The sequence below is a fragment of the Passer domesticus genome, chromosome 1, assembly GCF_036417665.1.
Source record: "Passer domesticus isolate bPasDom1 chromosome 1, bPasDom1.hap1, whole genome shotgun sequence".
In the NCBI taxonomy this organism is placed as follows: Eukaryota; Metazoa; Chordata; class Aves; order Passeriformes; family Passeridae; genus Passer; species Passer domesticus.
In genome coordinates this window covers 126,983,216-126,994,145 of record NC_087474.1, presented here as the reverse complement: position 1 = coordinate 126,994,145, position 10,930 = coordinate 126,983,216, and the positions used below count along the sequence as shown (strand labels likewise).

Below are 10,930 nucleotides of genomic sequence, written 5' to 3'. Positions count from 1 at the left end.
TTTTTGGAGTAACAGACAAAAATAAGTTGTTATTTACAAGTAATATATATATAATAAAACTACTACCATTATATGCCTTTTATACACTGTAACTGCAGTCAATTTTTGCATTGTTTAAAAAAAATTTCCTTAAACAGAAATTGTTCAGAATTATGTTTGTCCATACAAGTGTATGTTATGAGAAATACAATAGCTTTTCACATTTTTAAAAATCATCAGTGTAATTTACATTTTCCCCCCAATACCAAGTGAAGATTTTAAAATGGTGCAAACTGAAACACAAAGACATTTAGCTATGAGCACTGAAATACAATCAATTTGGAACATAAAAGTGTTTTAAACTACCAATCTGTGAGAAAAATCCCTAATATTTGGCATGATCATCTCACCACCCACCCCCAAAATGTCAAAGCTAATTGACTTACTTTTAAAGTAACCATGATTATTGCATATTAGATCTTTGGAGAAGCAGAGCTTTAACCAAAAATATTTTTAATGTAGTTGAAGTATAGACATAGCTCAGGGAAGAAAGAAAAGTAGAACACATAATAAGTAATGTTATCAAATCAATCCAGTTAATTTGTTCTGTCCTTGCTTTGAGTAATCCCCCACACCTCAAATAATCCAGTTGAGCCAATACGTACTTCAGCAAGTACAAGAGCAACAATCCAGTTTTATGTGACCAAGTATTCATCCTGCAGAAGTCCTTTAAGAATCTTGGTCCTTAACATGTATCATTTAAGTGCTGACAGGTAAATTAACACATACTCCAAACTGGTAACAGGGAAAACATTTACCTTTTTTTAAACCAGGATATACAAAAGACAATTTGCATAGTTACAATTCAAGCACAAAGTCACTGTAAATAAGTACAAAAGCATTTATAAATTTACTAAATTTGCTGCTGTTTGTGCCAGCCAAATTAGATAGGTATGAATGTAAACTCAAAGGGATTGAGGAGAACAGTCAGTGTTTTTGCTTTAAAAATACATAGAGAATGCTTTTTAAAGGTTTTAAAAAATATTTTCTGCAGCAGGAACAAACAGTTCAAACCCTAAAGAAAGCCATCCAAAATGCCCAAATTCTTCCTATACAGCAGAGAAAGTTTGTTCATAGGTTTCAAACCTACATACAAGACGAGGCACTATTTACGCTATTTTGGAATGTGTCCATAACCCTAACATTTCAGTTCAACCCAAGACTTCCAAACCACTCTTGGCTTCTAAGTCCCTAGGAAAACCCATCTTCAGAAGGTGGTGCGTAAGAAAATCCCACAAATGCATCATCTGCCTCTAGGACACTGGCATTAACAATGTTGTAGTCAGAAGAAACACAAACTGAGTATGGGACCATTTCTTCTGTGAACACTGCATCAAAATTCCCAATATCGTCTGGTCCAACCTGGAAAACAGAAGGATCTGTCAGTCATCAAATTAATACAGTATTTTAAACTTGTGCTTGTCCTAGAGATTGCAAATTTAACTTTCAAGGCTATCTAATTTGTTGTTACATTCTATTTAACCAAAGAAATTTAAGCAAGCACATCACTCCATCTCTAAAAATAGGTATTAAGAGGTTGGGTTTTTGTTATTGAGGTTGGAGTTTTGACCAAATCCTACATTCTTAATGACCTGATAAACCTAAAAAAATATGAAAAAAGTCTCTCTTAGGGAGATTAGCTCAGTTGGTTACAGTATGGTGCTAGGAGCACCAAGTTTATGGGTTCAGTCCCCATATGGGACTGACTGCATTCACTTAAAAGCTGGTCTTGATGATCCTTGTGGGTCCCTTTCAACTCAGAATATTCAGTGATGTGTGATCTGAGATGCAAACACTAACACCATCACCACTCCCCAGGCACCTACCACATTAGGATTAAATGGTGGTGGAATCTTCTTCTGAAGGAGATCAGTCCAGCTGAGAGATTCGAAGAACGGATGCTTTTGAATTTCCAGCTGTAGCAAACAATAAAGATTTTAGATATTTCATAATTCCATTCTGTGCATCGTAGTAAACATTACTTCATACTACATGTACACAGGGAAGTTCTTATGTGCGCGTCCTTATCAGTTTGTTTATTCACAATTTACTTTGCAATAAAAGTTGTAGTCAGTAAAAACAGCAATTTAAATTTGAGACTGTGTCTATAAATGGTTTTCCTTCCAAAATAATGCTTTCTGCTTTTAATCCCTAAAATCAACAGACTAGAAGTCTACCCCAGAGCAAGAATGTCTTCTGTTGATATCTTTTCCTGCCTTAAAGTTTTATTAGTTTTTGTAAAGCCTATCACTGTCTGAGAAGCAGATGCTCAACAGCTCTGCAATATACTTACTATTCAAGAAGCAGCAAACAGCTATGCTAAATCCTTGCATCTTGCTCAGTTACAAGGTCCACAGACTAACATAAGGACTGCAAAGCAAAGACTACAAAGATCCCACCCCTAATGGATGGAGTACATCCTCTAGATCATTCCTCATCGCACAGGTCTGAAGACACCTGTAACTTTCTCAAATCAACTTTTTGTGAACTTAAGTTTTGTTGCTACACTGGAAAAATGCCTGCCATAATTTTAATGCTAAAAAAAAGGCTGCCTATTTGCATGGAACTAGTGCATGGAACTAGTGTTCCCCTTTACCTGAAGACTGGTTTCCAAATCATTAGCATTACCACACACAGCCTTTTCTTTTGATTATTTCCCAGTTTCACTATGAACAGTGAAATCTACTTCCGTACATGTTAGTGACTGCTACACCAGCAAGTGTTTTTCCTTTGCTGGCAGGTACAGCAGCAACCAAGCTCAAAATACTCCACAACAATCACTGCTCTCTTATCCCCAGGAACTTCCAGAGATAGACCCCACTGGTATCTTTATTGAAGAAATAAAAAGGGGAAAATGGAGACAGATACAGCAATGCAGTTCTATCTCCAACTATTAACCCTGCACTGTGCACATTAATTTGGTGAGTCCCTTTAAATGAAATAGGGCTTGATAAATTAGGACACCACTTACAAAGTCTTCCTTTGCTCCAAGTCTGCTTTGCCGATCTTTCTCCAAAAGCTCTTCCAGGATAGACCAGGCTGTGAGACTGATTCCTGGGCGCAAAACCAGGGGCTTATGAAGAATATTATCGTACATCTCAGCAACATCACGGCAGTAAAAAGGAGGCTAAAAAATACAAGTTCTACATGAATTTGAAGCCACATGCAATGTTATTTCATATGTTATGTATGATCAGTAAATGATTCTGTAAGACATGCAAGACTGCTAGCAGTGAAGCAGAAATCTCCTTTTTATGCACTGCTAACTTCTAATTCAGTCATCACCACTGCCAGAACTTTTCACTTAATAACTTCCCACCACCCGCCTCCTCTACTCCTATTAGTGTTCTCACACTAATAAGTAGCCATAGATGCCATAGAGCTTCAAAGCTCCCACTGAACTTGCCTGAAAAGAACCTGAGAATGGGAAAACAAATCCAAAATCCATCTCCCTATTTAAGGTCCTACGGGAAGAGACAGAACTCAAGAAAACTAGAAGAACAGATTCTTACTGGAGTAATTACATATGACTAGAAGAAGCACAGCAAGATATTTTTGTTCTAATGCTATCAAAAAGCTAGGAGAAAACCTTGGATACCTCAGTTTAAAAAAAAATATTATTTATTGCAATATTTGACAAAATTTTATTTATAAACTATTCTGGGGTTTTTTTGTGGATTATCACTGTTGATTCACTTAACTCTCAGTCCCTCAAAATGATGACTACTGATTTTGCTGATGTCTCTGATTTTGCTTTTCCACAATCTGTCAGATACCGGGAGACAATGTAAAATCCAAAAGAGAAAAACAAGCGCTATGTAAGTACAAGACAATCTGTTAATCTGCTTAAATGGAGTATTCCAATATTATGAAAAAGTAAACATCTTTAACAACACTCAAAAGTTTACTTCAAATAAAAGGGGAGAGGGGTGGAAAACAAACTTTACATATCAGGTACATACCAGCCCATAAAGCATTTCATAAAGAACTGCACCAAGGCACCACCAGTCTACTGTGTTGTCATAGGGCTGCTTTTTAATGACTTCTGGTGCAAGATACTGAAATGAACAAAGAAAAAGTTCTTTAGAGAATTAGGCTTAGCATGGATAAAACCTAGGGTTTAGTCACTTCACAGTAAACACTTTCAGGAAAAGTTGCTTTGTAAGAATCAAATGTTTCAGCTAAATACTACACCTCACCCATCTTTCATTTCATTCAAAGGTCTTTCCTGTAATTTAAAGTATGTTTATCAAATTACCAAAGTTTCTAATCCTCTGTTTGGTGAATCCCTCATATGTGTTCAAGCCTTCCACATTCTATGTTTTCCAGTGCAGTAAACAGACAACAGAGTTCAATAACTCAGTCAGCAAGTTCAAAGTTTTGTGCACATGCAATCATTTGATCGAGGCACAGATATTAATTCCCTATAAACTCACTAAGAATCAATGGCAGGATATGGTAGAGTAGATTCATATTGAAAAATCAGCTGTTACACAAGCTAAGTGTCTTGTGTCTACCCAGCAGTTAGGAGACATGGGAGAAAACAGTATTTCAAAAGGGCTGGAAAAACAGAGGAAGGAAGAGATGAGTTATGGCCATGCAGGTAGCAAGCAGTAGACACTGCATATTAGGAAGAAGAACAATGAATAGATGTGTAGGGAGCTTGTCTTTGGGTTGCTTTCATCTTGTTCAAAGAATGCAAACCCAGGAGTACAAAACACAGTATCTGACCTTCTAGTTACACAAAAATTAATAGTGCTCAACAGTCATTAATTATTGATACAAAGCCCATGAAAGCTGTCAACATACTTCTGGGGTCCCACAGAAAGTTGCAGTGGTATCAGAAGTTGCAATCCCTTCTTTACAAAGTCCAAAGTCTGTCAAGACAACATGACCCTGTTTAAGAAAGAGTGATAAGTGAAAAAGAGAACATGCTCAACATGTGAATACACAGAAGTGTCAATTTTGTGGGAGAACACAGAAAACAGAAATAATCTTGAATACTTACTAGTGAATCTAGGAGAATGTTTTCTGGTTTTAAATCCCTATTAAAAAAGAAAAGGTAGTAAATTAAAACACCAGTCACAAGTGCTTCAGAGGCAAGGGGTTTTATTATTCTTCAGCTGAAAGTGTCATGTTTTGATCAAAGTGTTATGTTCAGGTTTCCTGCAGGATGATTTCTTGTAGAGTTTATTATCTGGTAATTTCTCCTATTTTGATTTTCTGCAGGACACGTACACCTTTCAGAAACTTACCTGTAGACTATATTTATGGAGTGTAGGTAGCCCAGTGCACTGGCTATTTCAGCAGCATAAAATCTGGCTCTGTGCTCAGGAAAGGAACGTTCTCTTTGTAAGTGAAAGAACAGCTGTAAATATGCAAATAGGAAATAAAAATGTTACATAGACAAAACGAGTCAGGTTAATAACATGTAATTTTACAGTGAAGAGTAATTTATTTTGCTGTCCCCCCTTTTTTTTTTTTGGTAAAAAAAAAATAGCAGCGTGAAATAGAATTGGATTTTCTGCATGACGTAGTCATTACTTTACTCTCTTCCCTGCTTCTTTTTTTCTTACCTATCAGATGGATAGGTAACTCAAACACATTCTCTTAAAACCAGGACTCGTCAAAAGGAGCTAGAGTAAATCACTAAGCTGTGAACAGAAGTTGGTAAGGCTAAATCATGCAAGACTGCCTCCAAGGAGAATATATAACCTGGTGTCAAATAAGTCATCTTTCATTTCTGAAAATGTGTGTATTCAAAGATTTGCATAATTATTCATAGAACTGTATTCTGAAATAACCTAAATGTAGATCACTGTGTGAGATGTATATTCCAAGCTGATCCACCAGTTGTCTCTACTACAGAGAATTGTCTGACTGCAAATAATTTGAGCAGATACAGAAGTCTAGACAAAAGATTAAGTCATAAACATACAGATTCAACTATAGTACACATGCAACTTGTAAAGATTTTAAGAAAAATGAAATTTTCTGGTTTCTTCCTACAAAATTCAGGAAAAATAAAAAGTCACCCCAGCTTTCCAAGCTTTCAAATTTGAAAGCTGCTTTGAACTCTCTTTTAGTTTGCCTGCAACAATACAAAACTAAGTTCTGACCACAATTCAGAGCAAACCAGGATTTTGATAGTACAGTCTCAGTAAGGTACATTAGACAAGAAAAATGCCCATCTTGTCCTAACTCTGACACAATATAATAAATTCAGCTGTCAGCTTCCTTTCTTTCCCTTTTGAAATATCAGCATCTCAGTTAATGCACATGCAAGAGGAAGCCAGTGTTCTATGGTGAAAAATGTAAACATAAGATTAATTTGTAATGAAAGTAATTTTATATAACTCTAACATACAGTATTTGTATCTGACAAGCATGAATAAATTTGGATTGAAGTTGTCAATAAGAATAGGAACAGGGTCCAAACAGATACAGAAGTCTATAGCTACAGCAGATAATAACAGAATTTTCAAAATTGAAAGAATGTGGATCACAGCCCATTGTGAAGGATCACTTCACTCCTCCCATCTAGAATTAGCAGAATAGACAGACTACAGTGGAAACCACCACATACCTCTCCTCCATTAACAAAATCCAGGACAAAGTAAAGCTTTTCTGTTGTTTGGAATGAGTAATGTAGTCCAACCAAAAATGGATGTTTCACATTTTTCAAAAGCACATTACGTTCAGCCATAATATGTTTTTGCTACAAGAAGTAAGAGATCAATAAGTAAACAGGAATGATTTTGTAATTAAGGGAAAAAACAAGGGAGGTGGGTGGAAAAAGGACTATTTCTCTTAACCTCTTTCCTATTGAGAACAATTTTTTTCTGCAACACTTTGACAGCATAGTATTTCCCATCCAGTTTTCGTTTTGCAAGAAGAACCTGTGAAATTCAAAAGAAAAGGAAGACATCTGATTATTGCAGTTCACATACTATGGGTAATATTTTATCATTCTGGCCTAATTGGAAGGGGTTCATGCTATTTTTTTCACAGTACAGTTTCTTAGCTTTTCATATAGTCAGTCAACAATGTAATTGCCAATAGAGTGAGCTTACAGTTCAGTAAAAACTTATCCAACAGTGGTATCATGACAGATTGAATTGTAACATTTGTTTTCCATGACCTGCAAAATCTCTATCAAGATTAATTTCAGCTTTTTTGGGGATAAATTGTAAAAATAATTGAATGAAAAATAACAACACAAAAAATAATTTGGAAATAGAGATTTCAAAAGGGATTCTCTTTGGCATCTTTGTAAAATATCAATACTTAAGTAACTTTTCAATGTGCTGTTGCTCACATTGCTCCATAGTATCTGAGGTACCACAAAATAGTCCCTGACAACAAGAGGAAAAGCATGATTTGTACTCCAGCTGCTGCACAAGCATAGAGGTACCTCCCTTCCTCCCTGGGGGAAACAGAGGATCCCAACTGCTCGGAACGAGAAAGGGAAAACCTCCCTTTTGTTAGTCCCAACAAGTGGCTGAGGCAGCCAACAGTGGCACCAGGAAAAAAATGGCAGGGCCACAAATCAGCAGCAATGAGGATCCAACAGAACAGTTTATGGGCCACCCTAGAGCAACACCACTCTGGAACCTCTGGCCAAGTCTCCAGTCACTGTGTGCGAGAAACCAGCGAGCATCCTTGCACCACTGTAAGACACAGGAATAAAAGCTCACCTTGCCAAAGCTGCCTTTCCCAATAACTTTCAGGAAATCAAAGTCTGTTGGTTTAGCACTGAAAGATATTTAGGAAAGAGAGAGGTCATCTGGGCAGAAATTACAAGCTGTACACCAGTGTACTGTAGCACCCTCCTTTTCTTTGTTCCACCCAGCACTGCTTCTGCAGACCTGTCCTCAGATGCAACTCCTTTTCATTTTGTAACTCCATTTTCCTCTAGGGAAAGTGTTCAAGTTGCATCCTCTGAGTTTATTTTCTTTACTAAGTTTAACCTTATGATGTAAAGGAGAAGCAAGACCATTGTTTCATTCTCCGTGGTCTAATTTCTTGTAATTTTTAAGTCTCCATTTCCTCATGACGTCTACTGGAGCTCATTTCCAGCAGTCCAAATATAATTCTAAAATATAACATAAGAAAAGGAAGGACCAAATTCGTTGTCTATTCCCTCTTATTTGTTCCATTCTTCCCTCCATCCAATGCTCCCTTGTTTTAAATTTCAGTAAGAGGAGGGAGGTCCTAACACCTGCCTCTTCTTGGTGTTTGCATGAATTCACTCTCAGTTTTTCCATTTCCCAAATCACCACTCCTTTCAGTTTTTCCCAGGATTCCCTTACTCTCTCCTGAGTACAATTCTGTCAGCAAAACAATTATCCATGTTTTCAAATTGCAAAACAAGTTACATCACCATACACCTCTCTATTTATTGCCCCCAAAGGGAAGGACTCTTACATTTAATTTCTTACTGCAATCTATTAACCACTTCCTTCTGCTAGCCCAGAACAAATCTGTGAGGAAAGCAAAACCAAAATAGCAGTCCTCTCCTAGAGGAGAAAAGCAGATTCACACAGAACTGAGAACAGAAACTGCAGAAGACACCAAACAGAGACACAAGTTACCACTGTAGCAACAGGGTTGTAGCACCAACAAGGCAAGCTGCTCCTCTGGCATGCAATAAACCAAACTTGTTTTCAGAAGCTGTGGGACCACTCCCCAGGTCAGTCTAACTTTTCAGGCTTTAAAATTAATTTTAATCCCATTTAATTAAGTTTTAAATTTGCATTAAATTGAATTGCATGAAATTCAATTTAATTGAAACCTACTGAGGATTTCCAGATGGTCCCAGGTTGATATTCTGTGAGGTAGAGTTTAACTGTTGGGAGAAACAAAGAGGTTTACTTGTAATACTTTTTCTTCTCTCTTATCTTTCAACCAACACTAATTTCAAAATACTCTACTGATCTGCTCAATCCATACTTTTACACTTGTTACATTAGAATTTTAAAGAGATCTAACATCTAGATTGGGAACTGAAATACCTGGCCATCATCACCTTGTCACAAATTCTTTCTACACACATCCTGTTCCAAGATGAAGGTAATAAAATATCTGTGTTCATTCAGAGAGGAAAAGATCAGAAATAAAAACCAAAGAGTATTTCAACAAACAACTTGTTCCTCATTCAGAACTTAACCCTTTCTGTGCTTGCTTCATGAACGTATTTTCTACCTTTTATTCCAAATTCTTCAAGATCTCACTAATACAATAATTTTAAAGCAACACTGTTTATATGAGAGTAATTAATGAAAGACACAGTGCTTTTAAAAACATGGAAGTGAACATTCTTCCAACCCCAAGAAAAACATTACCAACCTTTTCTATCCTGACATTAAAGGTTAAATAACTCAATTCCTGGAATTCCACGAATCTTACTGGTACACACCCAGGCAGAATTTGCAAATTACGGGGAGCAGAGGAAGCCACTGTAATTTAGGTGATTTTCTCAATTTTATTTTTGATTTAGAAAAGCGTTATTTGTACTCTCATTGTGATTCTGGAATTTATTAGAGAATAATAAACTGCACTCAAATACAAGTTACCAGGGGACAGGCTGCCAGGCAGCACAAAGCAGTACTCCAGAAGTGGAAAATGGTCTGACAGCAGCACTGGATTCCACTACTCACTGAAATGAGCCAGTGGTGCTGGACAGTTTTGAAAGAGCTACTGTAAAAAAGATTTTTTTTTCTTGTTGTTTGGCTTCATCATTTACAGTAACCATAAGGTGAATTTTCCACCAAAAATATGGGGACCAGGCCATTATGCAGTAGCTCTCTTTGGAATTTGTTGTGGTATGACACATCATTAATTTTCAAGAGATGGTTTGTATCATTCCACATTACTTAAAATACCTTTCAAAGGAGGAGGAAACCAGTATCTTAAACTGGTGACTTTAAAATGAAACTTTCAGAACACACTAAATCTCCCGTGGGTCACACACAAACTGAAACAACTCTTACATCTTTAAGAAGGGTTGAATAAGAAAAGAAGTACTAATATCACATCTTTATGCCAAGTAGTGAGTAATAGAGAAGACAATCTTAATATGGCACTTCTACCTTCCTAGAAATACTCCTTTTCTCAAACAGCACTGTTTCTGAAGGCTGCAAACTATTTTTCAGAGAATACATCCAGCTATATAGTGGCTTTTTTGAAAAAAGAAACTTCGGACCTCACACAGTGTTATATGTGAAATGAAATCAAATCCATCCTTCCTCCTAAGTGCATTTTAGAAAGACTGCATTTTTTCCCCTGAGAGAATTCTGTTTCTCCCCATCTTTAAAAAAGAAGAATGCACAAGCAAACAAAAAGACAATTAAACATTCAATCTCCCCTGCTCCTTGCCAGATGTTCTTAGAAAGAGCTTTTGAACAGACTGCAAAAACTCTGGCAGCTAAGCTATGACTAAAGTTGTGTTCCTTTAACGCATCTAGCAAGGGGGGAAATAAGCAAGGCAAAGCCAGCAATCACTTCTACTCCTCTCTGCAGTTCACACCTGACAGAAAAATAGCTTACAGCCCACAGTGGAACTGAGTTGTTTAAAAGAACAGGGAGGGGATTTATTGTAAAATGTACCAGTAGTTTTCAGTAAATAATATACCTAAGAAGATTGCCCTCAAGTAGCTAAAATTTAGAAGACTGTTCTACTTCTGTTTTATTACCTTCCGACTGCTCCTTTCATCTTCATCTTCAGATGGATCTGACTGGTGTTTTGGGTTATCCATCTGAAGAAATGCTCTGACATCTGGGCTAGAAACACAGTTAACTTCATTAGCACACCAATAATCTGCATGATTTTCACTCATAAACACAGAGAATTGAACAGCAGCATACAGAAGTTACTCATCACAAAGTTTTA

General features: G+C 36.7%; 1 protein-coding gene across 4 annotated transcripts in view; it reads right to left on the bottom strand.

The window, feature by feature from the left end:
- Nucleotides 1–10,930, bottom strand: part of SGK3 (serum/glucocorticoid regulated kinase family member 3) — a 54,973-nt gene continuing 44,043 nt past the window's right edge. For all 4 annotated transcript variants that reach the window (XM_064388071.1, XM_064388080.1, XM_064388088.1 and 1 more), the window contains exons 6-17: nucleotides 10,734–10,821; nucleotides 8,838–8,887; nucleotides 7,737–7,794; nucleotides 6,855–6,938; nucleotides 6,626–6,757; nucleotides 5,295–5,407; nucleotides 5,048–5,084; nucleotides 4,849–4,935; nucleotides 4,002–4,097; nucleotides 3,011–3,166; nucleotides 1,866–1,955; nucleotides 1–1,401 (exon numbers count right to left, since the gene is read on the bottom strand). In XM_064388071.1, coding sequence (XP_064244141.1) covers nucleotides 1,231–1,401; nucleotides 1,866–1,955; nucleotides 3,011–3,166; nucleotides 4,002–4,097; nucleotides 4,849–4,935; nucleotides 5,048–5,084; nucleotides 5,295–5,407; nucleotides 6,626–6,757; nucleotides 6,855–6,938; nucleotides 7,737–7,794; nucleotides 8,838–8,887; nucleotides 10,734–10,821 — 1,162 coding nt within the window. In that variant the 3' untranslated portion in view covers nucleotides 1–1,230. The remainder of the gene's footprint in view (nucleotides 1,402–1,865; nucleotides 1,956–3,010; nucleotides 3,167–4,001; nucleotides 4,098–4,848; nucleotides 4,936–5,047; nucleotides 5,085–5,294; nucleotides 5,408–6,625; nucleotides 6,758–6,854; nucleotides 6,939–7,736; nucleotides 7,795–8,837; nucleotides 8,888–10,733; nucleotides 10,822–10,930) is intronic.